Raw genomic sequence first — 22951 nt, 5'->3', positions numbered from 1 at the left:
CACAAATATCCTTGCCCATGGAGGGGATTCGAACCCCCAGCCCCTTGGCTGTAAAATGGATACGCTAACCACTCGGCCAAGCAGGCCGGCCACCCAATTCAGAGAGTCACAGCAATGGAACTAAAGGATAAGAGAAGAAAAGGAAGACCAAGGAAAAGAGATCGTGGGAAAATATCCAAAGGGATATGGAAGAAGTTGGAGTGGAAAGGAGGGATTCCCAAAATAGTAATAAATGGAAAAAAATTGTCCGTGCGGCAGACCCCAGTACTGTCTGGAACTAAAATTCCGAAAAGAAGAAGAAGAAAACGAATATCACTGCTGTTTTCTTAGACAGTGAATAATTTATTACGTATGGACACCACAGCTGTGTGTGTGTTTTCTGCATATTGGAATACATTGTCTGTTAATGTAAGTTATTAACGTACGCTTGGTGAAGAGCTGCATCCTGTGGCATTCCAAAGCGAACAGTTTTTTTTTTATAAATCTATATTTCTTATCTATGGCAGTATTGATTAATTACATAAAATCTTCCTCGAATGATGTATGTTTTTCCTTCTTTTATTTCTTCTGGAAACATACTGTTTTGTTTTTTTTTTTTGGAGGGAAGGGTGGAATGTGTGCAGTTTAGCGGTGTAACTGACACGTTGGTTTACTAAAATGTTCTCTATAATACTGGTTTGTAACTGATAAAGTAAAACAGATCTGTATTTTCACATCATATTTTGTTAGTTTCAGCATAACTGAAGACATACTAACTCAATATCCTTGGTGTTTGCTTGTATTAAGTCCTTATAGGGAAGCATGCTTTGCATGCAGGGTATATATATTTCTTTCTGTACTCCTATGACTTAAATAATCTGCTAAACTGTTTGTGAGAGGGATTGGTCTGTGTATGTGTGTGTGTGTGTGTGTGTGTGTGTGTGTGTGTGTGTGTGTGTGTGTAGAAAAGCCTTTCACTGATTTCTGTTAAATATTCCGTTAATGTGTGTGTGATTATCTGAAAATTCAGATTTAAGCGTACAAAATTTTTTAAATGTGTTTACGTTGGGTGGTCCCAAAATAGCACAACAGCTAATATTATTAATTATTTTTTTTGTTTAGTAAGTATTATTATTATTATTATTATTCCACTGCCTCTTAATGCTTACAATGTCTATGATAGGAAATCTGATATCTGAACACGGGTGGGTTCTTCATTATTTGCAAAGACGTTAACTTACACGTGTTTGCAAATAAATTGCCAATATCATTTCACAGATAAGCTTGTAAGATAAGCAATACTTCTGAATTGCTTATTGCCTCTAATGTTGTTATGGAGGATGTAGAACTCTTCAATTGGCCACTGAACTGCTTCCAAGAACCTAGCGATTCGATTAGAACAAATGGTATATTTAAATATTAATCAATTCTCCTTGATTATCTGTTATTCTTTCTGAGTTATGTCAATTGCTTCAACTGTAGTGGTTGATGTTTCTTTACTATTGTGATGTATTCGTATCTAAAATATTTGATTAGTATTAGACTTCAGTTGTGTCACTTTTTAAAGAAAATATTCGCTTTCCCTTATTGAAATTAATATTTTTGTTCCGATTTTGCTTTTCTTGAATGATAATGATGATAGTGATTATTATGGGATGTCTTCAGACATTTAACAGATGTTTTCTATCCTGAAGTCTTTTATGAATCTGTCTCTTGCTAGTCCTCTTGAAAGTAAATAAATTGCGAAAGGATCGTGCCAAACCCTGTCTTCTTATGATTTTCTATTGGCGCTGTTACTGAAGCAGAAGTTCATAATAAGTTTATAATGCTACGAGATGTATAAGGAAGTTCAGATGTTAGTAAAATTGAACTGAGGTGTCAGTCATCCACTTGACACTATTTTTAACGTCTCCGAGGAATATTTCTCCTACTGAGTTATTATTATCATAGTTAAGATAGTCCTCGTATCGGTTATAGTTTTTTGAGAATTATATATTTGATATTATGTAGCGATATACTTTTCGATATTATATATCGAAAATTTCTTGCAAAAAAGTAATAATATGATATTTTATATTTTCGATTTCGTTTTCCAACAATAAATTTAAAGAAAAGGCTCACCTCGTTTACTCTCCTGATAGTTTGAATATTGCGTCTGCTACAGTTTTCTGCGTTGCTTCTTTATCATCTGCTGTCGACGGCTGCATGTCTCGAACGTTTTCTTTACGGTAGAAGCCCTTGCATTTGTCATCACTCTTATCGTTCGTTTTACCTCGCAAGGTAAATTCAGGTAGACCGGAACAAATGAAATGCAGTTCATTCACGTTATGTAGCTGCTATCGGCTAGTAGAACCATAAGACATTTACCACATTGCATGACTTTGACTCACTTCTTGGACGACTTCCATGCGATTGTCACAATTTACCTTTATTTTACTATCGTTATTCGACACTCCCCATTTCTTCATTTGCTTCATTTGCTTCATGTAATTTCTTCATTTGCTTCAATAACCTTGTAATTTCTCCGGTTCCGCTGTCACATGAAGGTCAAAGGAAACCCTCCTAAAATTTGAAATATGTGAGTACGATGAAAGCGCGCCTAATGTCGCTGTGATACCACAGCGCTCTCTCTACTATACAAAACAACAACAATAATTTTATTTCATATCATCATAAAGGATATTTCTTTTCTTGTATGAAAACAATATTTGACAGTACTATTAAACAAAATGTAAAGGTTTGTTCAATTTTCTTTTACATACATTAAAAAATTGCACAGCACTATTAAATTTTGTTTAAAATACAAAATACTGCTAAGGACATGCAGCACTTTCAATATTTTGTTTTTAAATTTTAATAATAATAATAATAATAATATAGTGTTTACTCCTCCTACAACTACAGTCAGTTCGACTGAAATTGTGAAATTGCAATTTATTGTAGAACTGCAGATGATGTGCAATTGCATAATAAATTGTAAAAAACGAGAAATAATAATAATAATAAATTCACGAATTCCTCCCCCCCCTCAAAAAAAATCGCAGACTGTGCTGATGTAAATTAGAACCACATGAGTAGCCCAGCATCTGTGGATATGAGAGCCTTTCCTGCTCTCAGCGTTATGTAGGTGCGCGTACGAGTGGAGGTCTCGTTCCCAAGCTTACGTGCTGCACAGAGAACGCTGTTCTCCTTTCTAAAACTTTTATAGAAATGCATAAATTTCTCAATTTCCGGGATTTTTTTAGAACTTAAAAATACTGTTCACCTTTCGTAGATGATAAAACTGGAAATCTAGATTTATCAAGAACACTGTTCTGCAAGAAAGAAAGAACCTTTCCAAAAAGAGATCTAATGGCTGCGTTAAAATCTAAAATAAAAGTTTTAAAAGAATTGATAGCTAGCTAGTGTGAGTTAGTTTTATATAATGGTAATCTTGAAGAAAAGAGTTGCTTTGGTAACAAGTTAAGAATGGTAACAGGGTAATTGGGTCTGTGGCCAGAATTGCTGTATACGCTTTCGAATTCTTATAAAATCCACAGTGTTCTAATTAGTTTAGACAAAGGTGTGTGTGATGGGGAAGGGGAGAAACTCGTTGTTATTCTGACCTAACCTAATAAAATTACGAGGGGGAGGGGACTGAATAGTTCTGATAAACACCTAGAACAAAAATTATATTAAAGGAACTTATATAACTACGAGAAAGAACATAAAACCCTTTAACCCCGATGTTTCATCAAATTTTAATAATTTGTTCGTTTTCTTTTAGGATATAAAATGAGATATGTAAGAGGTTTTGAAGAAATTCGAAGACACTGAGATGCAGGTCGTTATCAAGGTTTTGGTGCTGCAAGAAGTCCGCAACTGAGATTCACCAAACTTTGTGTAAGACTTTAGGTTACTATGCTCCAGCATATCCAGCAGTTGCCAAATGGGTGGCCAAGTTTAAACCTGGACATCATGAGTCAACAGATGCCCCCATGTCAGGAAAACTTTCCACATCGATCACACCTGAAAACATCGATGCAGAGCATGCCGTGATCCTTAATGATAGACGAATGCTAGTCGAAAATATTGCAAAGACTCTATGGATATCCAGAAAACGAATTTGGGTCATTATCCACCAACATCTGGACATGCAGAAGTTCTCAGAGCAATTGGTCCGCAAATGTTTTAATGCTGACAAAAAGAAAGAGAGAACGTGTGGCGTAATCTCAAGGGATTTTTGATAATTTTGAGAAATCAGGTGCACATTTCTGGCTCGTATTTTGACTCTTGATAAAACATGGCTTCATCACTATGACTCAGAGACCAAACTGCACTAAATGGAATGGAGACACAAAAGGTTCTCCACCGTCAAAGAAGTCCCGAACCCAAAAGTCAGCAGGAAAGGTGCTTGCCATTGTCGTTTGAGGTATGGATGGTGTAATCCTTACCAAGTAAGTCAAAAAAAAAAAAGATTCAATTGTTACAGCAACAGTTTATTCAATAGCTCTGAAGGAATTGAAAGAAGTACTGAAGGAAAAACGCCGCGAGAAACTGAGCACAGGAGTGTTGCTTTTGCAGGATAACGCACCTGCTCACACTGCTCATGAAACCCAACAGACAATACATAACTTGGGCTTTCAGTGTGTGTGTCTGCTACACCCACCCTATTCGGCAGACCTGATCCCCATCTGACTACTTACTATTGCCAAATTTAAAGAAACACTTGAAAGGAACAAAATTTACCAATGAGAATTCATATCTGGAGCCGAAGACTGGTTTGTGAAACAAGGGAAAGAGGTTTTCTTAGCGCATTTCAAATGATGCAGCAGCGTTGTAACAATTGTATAACACTCCATGGAGAATATGTAGAATAAAGCGTAAGTTACATGGTTCTACCTCTATTTCTTCATGGTGATTATCACAACTTTTCAGCACATCCTCGTATACTCTGACGAACCATCACATAATTGTTTTATTATTGTGATTTCATTCTTCTTAATTTGTAAAATTAAAATTAAAATTCAATGTTTAAACGATCCAACTTAAAAATTAAGAGGATCAATAAATAGTAATGAGCCGAATGCAAAATTAAACGTTGTCTCCAGCCTTAGTGGAGTTTTAGTGACGTCATTTCTAATTTCTTTCACTAAGTTTCCCATTGAACACTCTGAATTTCATCTACATATTAAATTTCATTAATCTTTCCATACAGGGTACAATCAGTATATTCGTATGAACTGACAAAACGAATGCAGTAGGTTCTTACAAATTTTATAAAATGCAGCTTGCTAATATGACTAGCTTTCTTCAGCTAACATCCTTCAGCTTGATATTAGTAGTGTAAATATACGGTACTAATAAGATACTCCACATAAGATACTCCACAACTATGGAGTATTATGAAGTATTTAACGACTTATGACGCTAAATAGTTGCTTATAAAAAGCTAGATTTATAAAATAAAGAAAATAGCAGCTATGGAAGATTTCCGTCCAATGTACCTTCAACATACACGAAATGCATCATAACTAATATACGTTTGTAGAAATGATTTTGTTAAAAAACTCATTAATGATACATTTATTTAATTAAAGATAAAATGACATATAATTATAATTGCATAAAATAAAGGAAATTTATTTGAGAAAACGTTTATAGCTAAATTAATATTCCTTCTCAAATGAAAGTAAAAAATGCCAGGTAGTTCATTTTTCTAGACAAATGAAATAAATATGAAAATAATATTTCTAAAAATGTCCAGAAACATTTCAATAAGGATGCAATATTGTAATTATATATAAAGAAATGCATATAGATAACCATACTTACACAATATTAAAACTGTCCAAAATATACTTTGTTTTTTTTGTTTTATCAATATGTGTTATTTTCATTCAAATATTCATAACATATTCGACTTAGGTTCCTTATAACTTGAATATTTTATGATTACAGTTTCATATTTACACAGAATATCGCTTTTAAAAACAAAATGTAATAACAATACTTTATTCAAACATCGACAAACAAATAATATATATTTTCCCGTGGAAAGGGAATCTAATGAAGTCTTATTACTTATCGTATTGAGTTTCTTAATTGAATCTTCGAACGCTAATAAAAGAAACATAAAGCATTAATAGTTACCCAAAATGGGTCTTTATTTTATACTACATAAACATAAACATATGGTATTCACATAACATATTTACATAAATAACATTAATTATATAACAATGTGCGTGAGGCTATGTCAGAAAAAAATCTTAGACAAACCTACTTGATAATTTTTTTTCTGTGCGCCATTGGAAGGTGAGTTCTAATATTTATTTTTATTTAATAAATACTTTTACCTTACCAAGACAGGAAAGAGTGCACCAAGAAATTGGTCCCACACACCACGATGACTGTCCACCTCGAAGAATACCGATCATATAAATAGGGTGCCTTCATAAATGCTAGGAAATAATAACAAAAAATTCACAATTCTCATGTTTTGTTATCTTGCTGTTCTAAACAAGAAGAATAAGACTTTGCAGATGTACTATGCTTATAACTCTAGCTCATTAAGATAAGCAAAAATTGCCAACCTTTGATAAAATGAAATTTATTTATTTACTCACAAAAAAGCCTGTTAATTTCTACAGATGTATACGAAGAAAGGAAGTATATAAAATAGCATTATTTTAAAATAATTTTTGCTCTAATTTATTGAGGTTCACATACAGAAGATAGGAAGAAAATTAAATTTTATAATCTCTACGTTGAAAATTCAAATATCATTCGCAAATATCTAACAAAAAATAAAGAATGAGCTAATATTATTTTGGGTCCCCTTCTGCTAGTAAATCACAAAGTGATAATAAAAGTGATTTGTAGTTGTTCGATTGAATTAATACCATAACAGATCCACAAGATTTCCAGGTTAGGAACTTCTCAAACGTCTCTAGAGACTTCATTTTGAACGATCCTACAACCGTTTAGATTTTATTTAGACTACTAGGTAATAAAATGTAAAAATTACGAAAAATATTCTAAGACCAGATTGAGATACTACAGAAGTATTACTCCTCCAAACAGTCCATCATTCCTTTATGTTCGACCGTATCTGCTGCTTCACATCTTTTCCGGTCTGAATCATCCTTCTTCTTCTAGTTACAGAACTGTCCTGTTGTTATCTTCTCAATAAAGTTTGTATTGTATTTTGCTTCTTTCCAATTCCCCTTCATTCCATACAGATCCTTCTATGAAACAAGGTTCCATAGCGTCCCTGCAATTCAAACTTGCAACTATTCAAAAATACATTCCTCTCCTTCAAATCTCCTACACAAGACACTAAAATCATATAGAATCTGAAACACTCATGTGCGGGATTGAATAAAAACTCATTAGAAATTGGACCTGTTCACCACACAATTATTATTATTATTATTATTATTATTATTAATAGGAGAAATAATATAAATACTCTTGACCACACTTCTTCAACCACTAACACGTACCTCGATATGCTAAGTCAGTACAACATAAACCCTACCATTAACTCCCCAACAAAAGAGGAAATACTCAACAATTCAATAACAAAATCATGTATTGATCATATCAACATACGGGCTCCCATCCATGTATACACATCGTCAGTAATTAATGTCAAAATTGCCGATCACTACTTTGTCTCAACTTTGTTTTATTACGTTACCTACCCCCCCCCCCCCTCGCACCACCACAAAAGTCGACAAAACTTCGAACATATTAAAGAGCATTGTCGATAACCATGTAAAAAATACAGACAAAAATTACCTACTTAACATAAATGATCCTGTAACATTATATGAGAATTTCCAACTAAAGTTCACATAAATATACAAAAAAACAACAAAACCTACACAAACGCGGCGACAAACATACAACAATCCATGGATAAATGGCGACATACTAAACAGTATTACTGTAAAAGAAAATCTATGGAAAAAACTAAAAAGTCTCACAGTAACATACATGTACAAACCTTATACAAAAACACAATGAAATCAACTAACAACAAAAATTCGTAGGGCAAAAAGACACTACTACTTCCAAAAATTCATGGACTATAATGACAACATGAAGCAAACATGGGCTACACTCAACGAATTAGTAACTCGAAAAAAGAAAACTTCAGCACAAGATTTTATTGCAAAACCTTTCGGTCAGGACACAAACCAAAAGGAACTAGCAGACTCATTCAGCCATATCTTCACAAACAATATCACGCAATTCAAAAAAGACAATCTGCTAACAATCAACAAAAAACTAAGGACACGAAGTCGACAACAAACAATGTATTTTTCACCGTAACAAAACAGGCACTGAAAGAAGCACTCTTACAGCTAAAACCAAAGACCACTCCAGGAATAGACAAAATAAGACTCACAGGCCTTTTAACCCACTTTGAACAAATAAATTAATACTTTTGAGGCTCGTGAACATAACAGTCGACACTGGCATTATTCCACATCAACTAAAAACTGCAATAATTACTCCAATTTACAAACATGGTAAAAGAAACGACTCAGAACTACGGACCAATAGCTAACGAACGGGTCATTTCAAAATTTCTAGAAAAAATAACACACACCAGACTCAGAACTTTTAACAGAAGTACAACATCATCTCACAAAACCAATACGACTTTCAGAAAACAAAAAGCACCATCACATTATTAGAAGACATCGCCGACGCAATAAACAAAGATCTCGACAAAAACAAGCATGCCCTCCTTATACTGCTTGACTTAACCAAAGCATTTGACACATTAAAACATAACATACTACTCACCAAACTATAGTCAACAGGTATAAGAGGAACAGAACACAAGTAACAAAAATAGGTACAAATGGACAAAACATATAGAATACTACATACCAAACTCCGGATCATCGCAGCAAAATTCTTCCAAGTAAAAGGTATTATTCCATCTAACATAAAAAAAAAACCTTCTATATCACGATATCTGCGAATCCCCAATATCCGACCAGCACATGGCGATACACAGAATCCTGAGCATAAAAGATCTCAAACACTACATAACATTAACAAGGAATTAGTTCAACGTCACCTATCGAAACAACAGAGACACATGTTGTATAGCATGACCCACAACAACTCTCTACATCCCTACACCCTTCAACAACACATACGGTTCTTTTGTGAGATCACATTAGATGCTACTCAACAACCTACCAAGAAATTTAAAACACATAGATAACTACAGAACATTAAAACATGAACTCTGGAAAAAATACCAACAAAGTTAATATACCATTAACACTAATATACACATCACAAATCACCAGAATCCAATGTCTACATCCCATTCATAAACAGTAACAACAACATAAATAGTGAAGGCTAATCCCTCTCTTCATAAAAGCTAACCCAAGCTTCGAAGTAGGTGGGATTAATCTGCCTCACTCATCCACTCGTAATCCTCATAATCAAAGACTGCAAATTATGTCACAAAACAGTCAGTACGGTGTATAATAATAATGAAGATACAGATATTAAAAAAAAGTATATGATTTTATATCCAAAGAAAAAAATACTGAAAAGAAATAATGTGCCTTAAGCTGCATACAGTATTATGTACAGAGCATCAAGTATACTATTCACTAGTTGTAAATATGGAAATATTCTGTACGATGAAAATAGAAATATTTTTATTTTATACATAATGTGTAAAGATGCAAAAAATGTCTGTAATAATCATCTGTAATAATCATACGTATGTAATTTATCTGAGACATTATCATGTTATTATTATTATTATTATTATTATTATTATTATTATTCATTATTCAAAACTTCCGCGTAATATTCATTGTTATATTAGAAGAACACTTCTTGTAAATATATATGCAAAAAAGTATTATCAAAATTTTAATTGAAATGCAATGTAGAAAATGAATCAAATATGCAGCACTCAGTGCTGAATTTTGTAAAAATTACAAGATAGAATGTCATTAAAGAAGGTTATTGTAATTGTGTTTAAAAAAATTAGCATATCTTAATCTAGTGATGAGCAGAATTCTTTACTTGTCATCTTATTTAAGGCAAGTATAAGTAGGTTATTGTTATTATAGCAGATACCTTTCTCTTCTTTAGAACGTTTAAAAATAGTCTTATTTAGAAGACAAATGAAAACCTATACCAATTAAAGTAATGACCTAAGATACCAAATTTCAAACATTCACTTATTAGTCGATTATAAAATGTTTTCCGAAAACAGAACTTCAGATTTCCATTTTGTGGGTTTTTCTTATTTTATTCTCCTTTTTTCATTTTCATCCTGCATACGAAAATAGAACCAGAGAATTTGGAAGAATTTCTCATTGGAATGATTGGAATTATTTTTTTGGTAAATTCTTAGAAAATTAAAATATTCTGCAATTACAGCGTTTTGATATTTTCCCTCATATTTTGTTGATGTAAACCAATTAAGTAATGTATTGAATTATGTCTGATTTCTTCAAGAATTAAAGTTTAGTGTGTTCTGTATAATGCATACTTTTATTATTATTATGATTATTTTGAATCGTGATAATGGATTTTGTGATTTACACCAATTATTACATAACAATTGATATGATTTCTGATTAGTATGGTTATTATGATTTTTAATTACTGGGTTCATGATTAATGTGATTTTTGATATGATTATATTATTATTATTATTGCAATTAATGTGAAAATAATATGAACATAGAAAAATTGTTATTTTTCTATTTTTTATAATAATAAAATTATTATTACTATTAATATATGTATGTAATTTATCTGAGACATTATCATGTTATTATTATTATTATTATCCATCATTCAAAAATTCTGTGTAATCTTCATTGTTAATATTAGAAGAGCAGAAAGTATTATTATCAAAATATCAATTGAAATGAAATGTAGAAAATGAATCACATATGCAGCACTAAGCTCTGAATTTTGTAAAAATTATAAGTTGGAATGTCACTAAAGATGATTATTGTAATTGTGTAAACATTTTAGAAATCAATAAAAATTAATATCATTAAGGAAAATGTCATCATCATCATGCGTATCAAGGATTTAGGCCTAGCATGGCCTGTTCCGGCCTTAGAAGTCATCGTTGAATCGTTTAAGACGACGTCCTGGTTTTCTTTTTCCTAATGGCTTGTACTTTAAGGCTTGTTTCGGTAATCTTTCTGTTTTCATTCTTTGAACGTGTTCCATCCATTTATGTTTATATTTTTTAATTTTTTCTATTATTGGTTCGTGGTTTAATTCTTTCATAATATCTTCGTTTCTTTTGTGATCAAATAGGGTATACTTTGCAGTTTTTCTCATAAACTTCATTTCTGCTGTTGTTAATCTTTGTTTATCTTTTTGTTTTATTGTCCAGATTTCGCTTCCATACATTACGACTGGTAGGGCTAATGTATTGTATACTTTTAGTCTGGTTTGTTTTTGAACTAGGTTTGGTTTAAATATAGAGTTAATTACACCTGTTATTTTTAAATATTTTGCAATTTTTACGTTTATATCTTTTTCATTTTCATATGTGATCATACATCGTGGGTAGTTAAATGAATTCACCTATTCTAAGATCTTGTTATCTATTACTATTTTAGTTCTTGCTGGATCTTGTCCTTTAATGGCCATAGTTTTTGATTTTTCTGTTGATATTATCATACCATAATCTTTGGATATCTCATTTAGATCTAAAATAGCTTTCTGTAAGTTATTACTATTACTATTACTATTATTACGGGTAACTCCAGAGAGTCATTAGACTCATCGAGGGAGGCCCCAAATCATTTTCATCACAACTATTCGACATTCATAGAGTATCTATCATACCTCGCCTTAAACTCATTCACTGTCACAGCATCCACCACAGACACAGGGAGCGCATTCCACTCATTCGCTAATGTAAAAGTAAAGAACCCAGCTCTAACACCTTTACTAACCACACTTTTGCCCAGTTTCCATGGATGTTCCCTAGTCCTCCCACAACCAGCCCTGTTCTCAAAAATATCTTCTCAATTAATTTTATAGAAACCCTTCAGTAATTTGAATGTCTCAATCCTATCTCCCCTCCTCCGCCTATCAACCAATTTTTGCAATCCACAAATCCTCAACCTGTTCTCATAAGGTTCATTCCACAGACCTGCTATCATCTTGGTCACTCGCCTCTGCATTCTCTCCACCTCCTCCCCATCAAGAAGAAACCTAGGTGACCAAATCTGGGCACAGTAGTCGAGATGGGATCTTATCAAGGCTCGATACAGAGGAACAATAACCTGCTTGTCTCTGCTTGTCAACGTATTCTTCAGCAACCAAGTGATTTGATGAGCTGATTTGGCCACTTTTGCAATGTGCCCCCTAAATTTCAATTCCTTATCCACCAACACTCCTAAATCTCGTGCCTCATCAATTTCCTGGAGCACAGTTCCACCAATGCAGTAAACTGCCGCCAATCTTTTCACCCCAAAATGCATAACCTTACATTTTGCCACATTGAATTGACATCCATTCTCCTTAGCCCAGACCTCCAATCTATCCAAATCATCCTGCAAAATTTTGACGTCATCTGCATTCACTATTGCCCTACCCAACATCGCATCATCCGCAAACAAATGAACTGTTCCTCTCAGATCCTTTCCTATATCATTAATGAACAAATTAAACAGCAGTGGTCCAAGAACAGATCCATGTGGCACACCACTAGTCACAGGCCGTCTTGTGGACTCTACTCCTGAGCAAACCACTCTCTGATATCTCTCCGTCAACCACCCTCCTATCCATCTCACCAACCCTATGTCCGTCCCCATATGCTGCAATTTACTGATTAGAATTCCATGTGGTATCCTGTCAAAGGCTTTAGCAAGGTCCAGTAGAATCACTGTAAACCCATTACCCTTATCCAGTTCAGCCGTCACTGTGTTATAATACGTGAGCAAGTTACTGAGGCATGACCTACCCTTCACAAAACCATGCTGTCCCCGATACAGTATCCCATTTTCTTCTATCCAATCTTGTATTTCCCTCTCGACTATTTTCTCTAAGACCTTGATAATGATTCCTGTTATGCTGATTGGCCAGTAATTTTCAACAGCAGCCTTGGAACCACCTTTGTGCAGCGGAACTATTTTCCCCTCTTTCCTCCCCCTTGGGACTGACCCAGACCCGAGGCTCAAATTAAACAAAATGGTCAAGGGCACTGACAATTCTTTGGCCGTTTCACTTACGACACGAGCTGGTATACCATCCAATCCCACAGATGTATTGACATTGAGGTTCTGTAATAGACTAGTTACCTCTACTTCATTCATCAAAATTCCAGTATAAGCTGTTGGTTCTTCCATTCCTGCAAAGTCACCACCTGGATGATATACTCTTGCAAAGTGCTCGCTAAGTAATTCCACAATATCGACTGATTCGGTTACCTCCTACCCTCAGCATTTTTTAAGATCATTTTACCATGAGCATTTTTCCTTTTACTTGCAACATATTGAAAAAATTGTTTGGGATTCTCTTTAGCCTGCATGGCCAATTTTCTTTGGTAATCTGCTTTTGCTTTTCTTACCACCCTTGTTACCATCCTGGCCTGAGCTTTATACTGTTCCTGCACCTGATGGTCACCTTTCTCCTTAAATTCCCTCCACAATTGTTTCTTTTTTTGCAGCTCAAGCTTAATAGTGTTATTCATCCATTTAACCCCTACTTGATTAATTATTCGGACTCTTGGTATACAGTCAACCATTGCCTCCTACAAACAGTTCTTAACCACCTCCCATGCACTATCAACATCCAGCCCTTGCAGTTTTACATGCCATGGCACTGAGCCAAGCACACACCTAAGCTTGTCATACTTACTAGCCCGGTGATTCCACATGTACCCTGTCTTAATTTTAAATTCCACTCCTTTAGCCACCTCCAAAGTCATGACCTTATGGTCACTCTCACCAGCTGGTGGCAACATGATCCTGTTTGTTACAGCCACATTCTCAGTTGCAATTACAAGGTCCAGCACTCTCTTCCCCCTGGTATTTTCCACTACATGTTGCCGTAGATAGTTGTCCCTTAATATCCGCATAAAATCCAATTCCTTCCTCCTATGTCCCCTCTCCTCTTTCCAGTCAATGTTACCATAATTGAAATCACCCATAATAATTACCCTCCTTCCACTCATTTCTTCTATTTGCCTATGCATACTACCCTCACCATCTATTCCATCACCTGGTCTATAGCAGCACCCAATTGTATATTTTGTTCTGCTAGATTCTATCTCACACCAAACAGCCTCAAATGTGCTCTTTTCTCTATCCTGCAGTTCAACTTCTATACTCCTTGGCTGCAGCTCATCAGCTATCATCAATAACACTCCTCCCCCCTTTTAATTCACCCTGTCACTCCTGAACACGCTATACCCGTCGCATTCAATCCCACTAGCTTTATCATCTTCTGTCAGCCATGTTTCACTAATACCAACAACCTGTGGCCTGGAAGTGCCAACCATGGCCTAAAACTCTTCCTTCTTGTTCCTAATACTCCTGGCATTAGTGTACATGAATTGCAGAAGCCTATTTGTCCCATCCCTAAGTTATCTTCAGAATTTGTAATTATTATTTGGTCATCGGCAAAGAGGAAAGTGTTTAAGTTAACTGTAGGAGAAAGTTTAATTCCTTGATGTAAATTTTTATTCCATTTTATTGTTATTTCATTTAAGTAGCTATTAAAAAGAGTTGCTGAGAGGGGACATCGCTGTCGGACCCCTTGGTTTATCTCTCTCTCGTATATGATAGCTCGTGATTTAATCTTATTTGTATTTGATTATTTTCATATATACTTTTGATAGCTTTTAGGATATTATTTGGTATTTGTCTTTCTTTTAATATGTCAAATAATATGTTTCTTTTAACTTTGTTAAATGCTTTTTCAAAGTCAATAAATGCAACATGTGTTTCTAAATTATATTCTCTTCTTTTCTCTATTATTAATTTTAGTCAAAAGGCCGGGTCTATACATGATCGTCCTTTTCTAAATCCATTCTGTACTTCTAGAATAAAGTTTTCGGAATATTTCATTAGTTTGTTATTTAAGATTCTGCTGTATATTTTGTAACAGGAATTTAGCAAACTGATACCTCTATAGTTTTTAGGGTCATCTCTATTACCTTTCTTAAAGATAAGAATCACAATTGCTTTTGTCCATTCTATTGGGGGGATACCAGTTGAGTAAATTTTATTTAAAAATAAGAAGAGTCTTTCTTTGAATCTTGTTCCTGCATGTTTATATAGTTCTGAACCTAGCTTATCTTCTCCAGGTGATTTTCCGTTTCTTGTTTCTTTCAGGCTGATTTCTAATTCTTCTTCAGTTATTTCCTTTTCATTTTCGTTAATTGTTTGCCAGTTGTCTTTTTTAAAATATTTGTCTGTCCACAGTTCTGTGTAGTAATTTAGAAAATCTTCTAATTTCAGTTCAGTTTTTAATTTTACGTTTTCTTTGGTATCTGCATTTAAGTGTTTCAAAATCTTATATACATTGGGTCTTATTTTATATAAATCATGTTCTAAATTAGAAACAAATTTATTCCATGATTCTCTACGTCTTTTTCTGACTTCTCTTTTAGCTATGGCTCTTATTCTTTTATATTCTATTTCATCTTCTAATCTTTTACTGCTTAACCATTTGTGATAGGCTTCTTTTTTTTCTTTTTGGTTATTTCTTTGATTGTATCATCCCAGATCTTTAGTTTTTTTCTTTTATTGAATTTTTTGGTCTTTCCTAAGCTTTCATTTGCTGCTGCATTTAGTATCGTTTTTATATTAAGGAAAATGTATTATTGTATTAATAGGAATGCATTGATAAATATTTTTAATTCATTGACCTTTGAATGAATAATATGTATAAAAGTTATATGTGCAGGATTAAAACAAAATGAAAAATAAGAAAAATATTATAAAAAATACCTTGTTTTCCAGACTTTTTTCTTATACAAACTCTTGCGACGTGCACTTCAAGGGCAATAAAATGCCTGGATAACATTGTAATGGTATACCTGTAGAGAAAAAGGACATTTAATTAGAAAAGTTGTAAAAAATGAACCTAAATGCTGATAATTTATAAAATATTAAGGAAAATTATTAACTTTTATTAATTAAAACCATTAATTAAAAATTAAGTCATATTATGAGATAAGACTTAATTAGTCAGTATTCCTTTAATTTAAGGAGTCACCATACAAAACAGAACAGATGAAATTGATACACAAGTTTTTGTTAAGGTTAATATTGATATCAAATTTGATATCAGACGAGGATGTACATTATCCCCTCTCTTATTCATTATCTATGTGGATCATATTATGAAGGAAAGTGGTATTAAACCTGATATCAAAATTAGATATGTTAATCTCAGTTCTTTGCTTTATGCGGATGATGTTATACTTCTAGATAAATCCGCTACATATCTGCAAGATTCATTGACTAAACTGAATAACTGTTGTAATAGATATGGTATGAAGGTCAGCAATAACAAGACAAAAACAATGAAAATAGTGAAGCATCGAAAATATCAACTGTGTTGTGAATGGAGAACCTATATAACAAGTAAAACATTTCAGCCACTTAAGCACGATTTTTAGTGAAGATGGTACATTAAATATGGAAATAGACAACAGAATTAGTAAAGCTGTATGATAGGAAGTCAAATGAATAAATTTATATGGAATAAGAGAGAAAGTCAAAACACTAAATCAGCTGTATACAAGACAGTGTTCTTCTTCTTCCTAACATGGATTTTAGACCAGGTGGCCTGTTTCGATCTCATGCCATCTCTTTCTTGGTCTTCCGATTCTTCTTTTTCCATTTCGTTTGTATCTGTATAATATTTTTGGTAGTCTGCTGTCCATTCGATTTAATGTTGTATTCATTTTTGTTTAAAGCCAGTATTCAAACTAATTTTAGCTTATGGATCTGAGAAATGGGTCAGAAGTAAAAACACTTGACAAAAGACTAGAGACCGCAGATATTAGATTCCAGAAAGATTAGGGGCATGAAGATGGCATCTATGACAATATCATATTAAATACGAGGATGTTATGAAAGAACTTGACATTGTCAGCATCCAGGAATGCGTTAGCAGAGCTAATCTCAGGTGGTATGGTCACTTAAACAGAATGGGAGAGGAAAGATTAGCAAAACAAGTGTTCTCTGCCTAGTTGGAAGGAAAAAGATCCAGAGAAGGACCAAGATATAGGTGGATTGATACGGTACAAAGTGCCTTAGATGATAGAAATATAAGATCTGATAATGTTGGAGTCTTGACAGGTAACAAGCTGATTTGGAGTTAGTAGTGATGTAAATTGTTCATGTAGCACTATCATATCCTTTACATACCTTCAACATGCATGGAGGAATTTAATGATGATGATGATGATGATATATATATTCCTGTTAAAAAATCTCCTAATTACTTCCTGGATTCTCGTGATTTCTAAATTTAAACACAATATACTAATGCTTCATGAAGAGGATACTTTTCGATGAGTAAAGATTGCATCGCATTCCCGTTAATAACCGAAGTGGGCGGTCACAAATACATACGCCTTTGAGTCCTTTGAATAGAGAGGTATTGCGCACGCGATGCCACTGGTATACCGCCCACTCCAGCTATTAAATAAAAGTAATATATAAAAGTAGAAAGTGTGTGTGTGTGTGTGTGTGTGTGTATCTATACCTTTAATGTTGGTGATGCATCACCTTTCGACTTGAACTACGTTCAGGCGCAAACTTAACTGTTTGCTTACTTGGGATTAAGAGTAAAATAACCAAGTTTATAAAATGACTTGGTAACCCTAATATACATTACCCAAGTTAAATTCTCTCTCTCTCTCTCTCTCTCTCTCTCTCTCTCTCTCTATATATATATATATATATATATATATATATATATATATATAGAGAGAGAGAGAGAGAGAGAGAGAGAGAGAGATGCCAAAATCATATTTTCTAGTTATTTTGATATAATACTATATTGTCACACAGAATATATATGCTATTTAAAAAACCCATCAGATTATTTTTCAAAATTTCCAAAGTAGCTGTGGAAATTGAGTTTTCCTCTACAGTGCTATGCCGCTGTAATTAACACCGTTATAACATCGATGCCAGACACACCGACTAGATTACCTTTTCCTGGCATCCTATAGTTTACTTTCTGGAGTAAAATAGTTTCATTCACAAGAAAATAAGGATTTGTTGTTTAAATCTTAGTATGAACTGTTTGACTTCGGAGCAAAAGTTCTTTCGTGAAAGTCGAATATATTTTAACAATAGATTCAACATTTAACTATTCTCTGGATATTCCGTAGCGTCTTCTCTCTCCGTTTATCTGACTTTCTGAGAAAGTCTGATTCTTCTTCAGATTTTTCTTCTTCTCTTATAATTATTTATATTTAGTTTTTCATTACATTTGAGATATCATTTCGGGTGAAAAATTTATTTAAGTTCATTAGTTTTTAATTAGTGTTCGATTTCTTTATTATCACCCATCTGCAGAATGGAGGCGCCTAATTGATAGGCAACTCTGCTCCAGTTGACTTTTACAACCATAAAACAGTTCAAATAAACAACTTTACCGAATTAAGAAAATGCAATCATAATTTTAACCATCTGCTCCGTTTTAAATCCCCTATCCCATTGGTTTTAATAGGCCTTTAAGGCCCACAACCTTCCAAACATGCTTGGATTTCTTAACCGAAGTACGAAGATAGGATGGTCACTCCTCTGCCTCTAAGAATTCCTGGCTGTATCCCTGTGTGTTCACGGGGCCGGTTTGCTTGCTTGCGGGATGAAAAACCCCGGATAAACTGGCGAAAAAAACCCTGCTGTCTACGCCCAAGACCGGCTACCTTGGCTATGGCAGATCCTTTAGCTCCTCACGTCGGCGACGGGAATCGAACTTAGGACACTCCTTCCCCAGCATTTTGGTTGCGAAGCGCAAAGCCACTAGGCTAACCGCGAGGACTAAATCGCAACTTAATCGCGGACTAAATCCGTTTTAAATCACAACTTTGAAATATTGAAACAGTGAATATCTATAGTTATTTAAGTAAATAATCCACTTACCTCATCCAAAGAAGAAATGAAAATTGAGTTTCTAATAAGAAAAACATCCTCGTATTTCTATAAGTAAAGAAATATTATTCATATAAGAATTAATGTTTTGAATTCTTCATCGAAATATTAATATATGCATTAATATTAAAATTAAATAGTTTAATTCTAGAATATTCAAAAAAATTGAAGTCAACTAATGACTTCAATTTTGACACACATTTCACAGAATCATTGAAATTTTAATATTTTTATATTAATTTATTTCAAGAATTTGACAAGATAGCAGAGATTCATGTTTAGATTATCAATAGTTTAGCAATTTCGAATATTAATATTTTGTGTATTTTTATATTTCGCTTTCCTTGTTTTGTTCTAATTTTATTTTAGGACATATTTGTGAAAGTCTAAAAATTCAGCTCGTAATATTAACTATCAATACATTGTATTAAAATTAAATTAACAAGACACGTAATACAGTAAATACAATTTAAATAAGAATATTCCTATACACTGGGAAGTTGTAAAAATTTTAACTCTTTCTAGTGATCAGTAATAGTAGTCAGTAAGAACATAGGATTTAGTTTAATGAATGTCGTTATTTAGAACAACAGTTGTTTAAATTAAAGGGTTATCAGTTATTATTGAAGCCGCTTTCAAAAAAAAAGTTAAACAGTGAACTGATTGGATATCGTCAGATGTCCACTGCTTTTTTAAATCAAAATATAATGTAAAGGTAATGGACAAAAAAAAACTGGAAACACTGAACTATCGGATCGCGTTATCAGTAGTTGTAATGCAGTGTCTACAATGCACCAAACACAGATGCAGTTGATATGCAAATATACTCCGAACATTCCTAGGGACATGTGTATATAGGCAAATTGAGGCTTGCGCCGTTGATTGCATGTTAGAATGGAATCCAGAGAGGATCTCGGTGACTTTGAAAGGAACGTGATTGTTGAAACTAGGCTGGCAAGTGCATCTGTGACCAGAACAACTGAAATGCACATGTTAGTCGAAGAACAGTCTCTAAAGTTATCTCAACATGGCAGTCGACAGGACAAACATCATCAGCGAAATGCTTTTGTCCGCTACTGCATTTCGCTGATGATGTTACTGCAAGGGAGGGACGTTCGAGCTTTAGTGTGCTGAACAACAAACACTAGGCGGTTACTGATGAGCAATTGTATGAAAAATTCCACACAGGTAGTGAAAAATCCATTTCAACAAAAACTCTGCGCATGGAACTACACAGAGTTGGATATCATAGTCGGGTTACCTGACACGAGCCTTTGACCACTCCCGTCAACGCAAGTCGTCGCTTCCAATAGTGCAAAGATTACAGGCAGTAGATTACACAGCAGTGGAGGGATGTGATCCGATGAATCCATGTTCACACTTTTTTTGCTGCAAATGGACGAATACGTGTGTGTGACGTCAGAAGACGGAAGCTTACCAGCCAGTCAGAGTGCTTGTTTTCAACTGTGAAAAGTTTTTGTTTTTAAAAGTTTTTAGTTGTGTATTTTTTTTTTAGTTGTTTATTTGTGTGTAATCAGATAAAAGGTTGGGGGAACGTGATCTATATAAGAGAGTAGATCGCCGAATAACTTTTTAGAGAAAAGTAGCTCGCGTAGTAAAAAAGGTTGAACACCATTGTCATATGAAATAAATAAATAACAGTAATAATTATTATGTTACAGTTTTCTTCTATATTATTCAGTCCTATCAATAAAAACATAACTCAATATAAACATAAATATATTGAAAGGTTATTATTCAAAACCGTACAGGAGATGGCGCTGTAACTAATAATTAAAGAAATCTATTAATATAAATTTAGAATGCATAACTATATTATAGAAACATTATAAATGGCACAAGACTGAATTAGTGTGTATTAAGCCACTCCATAATACACACACACACACACACACACACACACACACACACACCATAACTACACATTAGTGGTTTATAAATATTATCAAGTGAGTGATGCCAGGAATGCACATAGACGTACATAAATCTCGAAATATTTTAGCCTTTCATTAATAATAATTATTAGATAATTTCGTCAGAGATTACCGAGAGATGAAGCGATTCCGTTTCATACAAAGAAAAAAAAATGCTTGGTGCTTATTCGGAATTAGAAAAAAAAGATAGCAAGCAAAATGAATTTTGCTAAACTGTTTGTATCATACTATAAAAATACAAAGTATAAAATGAGTACAAACATTTGCAAACAGTATGTGAAACTAGGTTATCGATAAATGAAACATTAAAAATAAGAATTTTACATATAAAAATAAACCCAGATGCCTGTCTTATAACTGGAGTGACTGGAGAACTAGTATTCATCTCTTGAGGTATGACCGCAAATACCCCTCAAGAAATCAAAAACAAAATCGTATAATAGTGAAGGGCATTAAGCGACAGATTAAAATAGCTATAAAACTGCTTTACCGAATACACATTCCTAACACTCTCTCGCCGGATTACTCCTTTTTTTTACGAAGGCATTCTTAGTGTGTTCAACCAGCAAATCAGATTGATTTTTAACAAACGCTATTAGAAAAATACTTTAAACCTGATTCGATAAAATGTTTTTCAAACATGATTGAATAATCATATCTGAAGCAAAAATAAAGAACAGGAAGACGACAAAACGCTTAGAAGGTAAGGATGTTTTACTCTATTCACACAATGTTGAAATATTTATATTAAATTGTCATTTATAATGAATAAACACGAATAGCTTTACTCCTCTGTTGAGGTGAGCTGTTCATTCATTCATTTATTGCAGATTCAACACTACATGCATGAATATCATAAAAATAATTGCGTGTGTGTGTGTGTTCCTGTGGCCTCATTGAACGTTTCGCGAAATGAAAAAAAAAACCCTGCAAAACAAAAAAGTAAGCAGAAGAACATATGCAATTAATATACCTAATACAATGGCCCCTTAGCTTTAGTTGCTTTGGCCCTAACTTAAAACAACCCAACATAACTCTAAATGTACTCTTTAAATCAAACGTTCTATTAATATAATATACAGTACAGATAATTACAGCATATACAATGCAAAATTAATTTTATAGGAATTTAATCAACAATTGAGATATCCTTCCTTTAATATATTTTTAATAATAGTATTCGAAATTAATAAGAAAATCGCAACTCCATCTATTCTTACACGCACGCACACGCACACACAAACATGCAATGGAAATCTTTTGCATATTGAACAAAAAGAAACACACCTTTTCCCATTTCTTTCAACAAAGGGTATATTAAACGAATCCCTTTTAGAAGCCAATCATGGTTACTGTCATGGTACATCTTATACATCATATAAAAAATTTGAAAAAAAAAGGTTTAAAGAGTCTACTCTTTAAACAATCTCTTTCTTTTTGGAATAGAAATGCAATAAGAGTTTTAGTCATTGTGGACAGTAACCATAGTTTGTAGTATGACATATGTCATTATATTTTTCATAGTTAATTTGCAGTTCATTGCAATTTTTGGAAGCCTGAAATAGTATATTGTGATTAGTTCATTAAAAAGAAATGTGACCGACAGAATATTTATGTGTTTATACAATTAGCTGTAATATTTGAATAATAATAATATATGTGCATATCTCAAATATCTCAAAAAACTAGTTCTCACCCAAATTGGTAACTTACGCTGTATTATTGCTGCCGTAAGTTTCCAGTTTGATTATATCCAACTATCTATGCATGCTGTAAAAGACAAGCACGCACATGCAGATGAAACGCTTACTGTTTTGAAGTTGCTCTTAAAATGTCTATTGACACCACGAACTCTTGTTGAAGACCAAAATGGGTTTC

General features: G+C 33.5%; 1 protein-coding gene across 1 annotated transcript in view; it reads right to left on the bottom strand.

Moving 5' to 3' along the window:
- Window positions 1–6104: 6104 nt before the first annotated feature.
- LOC150108319 (uncharacterized) overlaps window positions 6105–22951 on the bottom strand; it is a 337096-nt gene continuing 320249 nt past the window's right edge. Inside the window, exons 53-55 of the mRNA XM_090390692.1 lie at window positions 19110–19166; window positions 15951–16039; window positions 6105–6422 (exon numbers count right to left, since the gene is read on the bottom strand). Of these exons, the coding sequence (XP_090246818.1) occupies window positions 19141–19166 (26 nt within the window). The 3' untranslated portion in view covers window positions 6105–6422; window positions 15951–16039; window positions 19110–19140. The remainder of the gene's footprint in view (window positions 6423–15950; window positions 16040–19109; window positions 19167–22951) is intronic.

This window comes from Typopeltis vanoorti, chromosome 3 (assembly GCF_054136105.1).
Source record: "Typopeltis vanoorti isolate ZY-2024b chromosome 3, IOZ_Tvanoo_1.0, whole genome shotgun sequence".
In the NCBI taxonomy this organism is placed as follows: Eukaryota; Metazoa; Arthropoda; class Arachnida; order Uropygi; family Thelyphonidae; genus Typopeltis; species Typopeltis vanoorti.
Note: the sequence above shows the minus strand (reverse complement) of the source record. Positions and strands in the feature narration are given on the sequence as shown.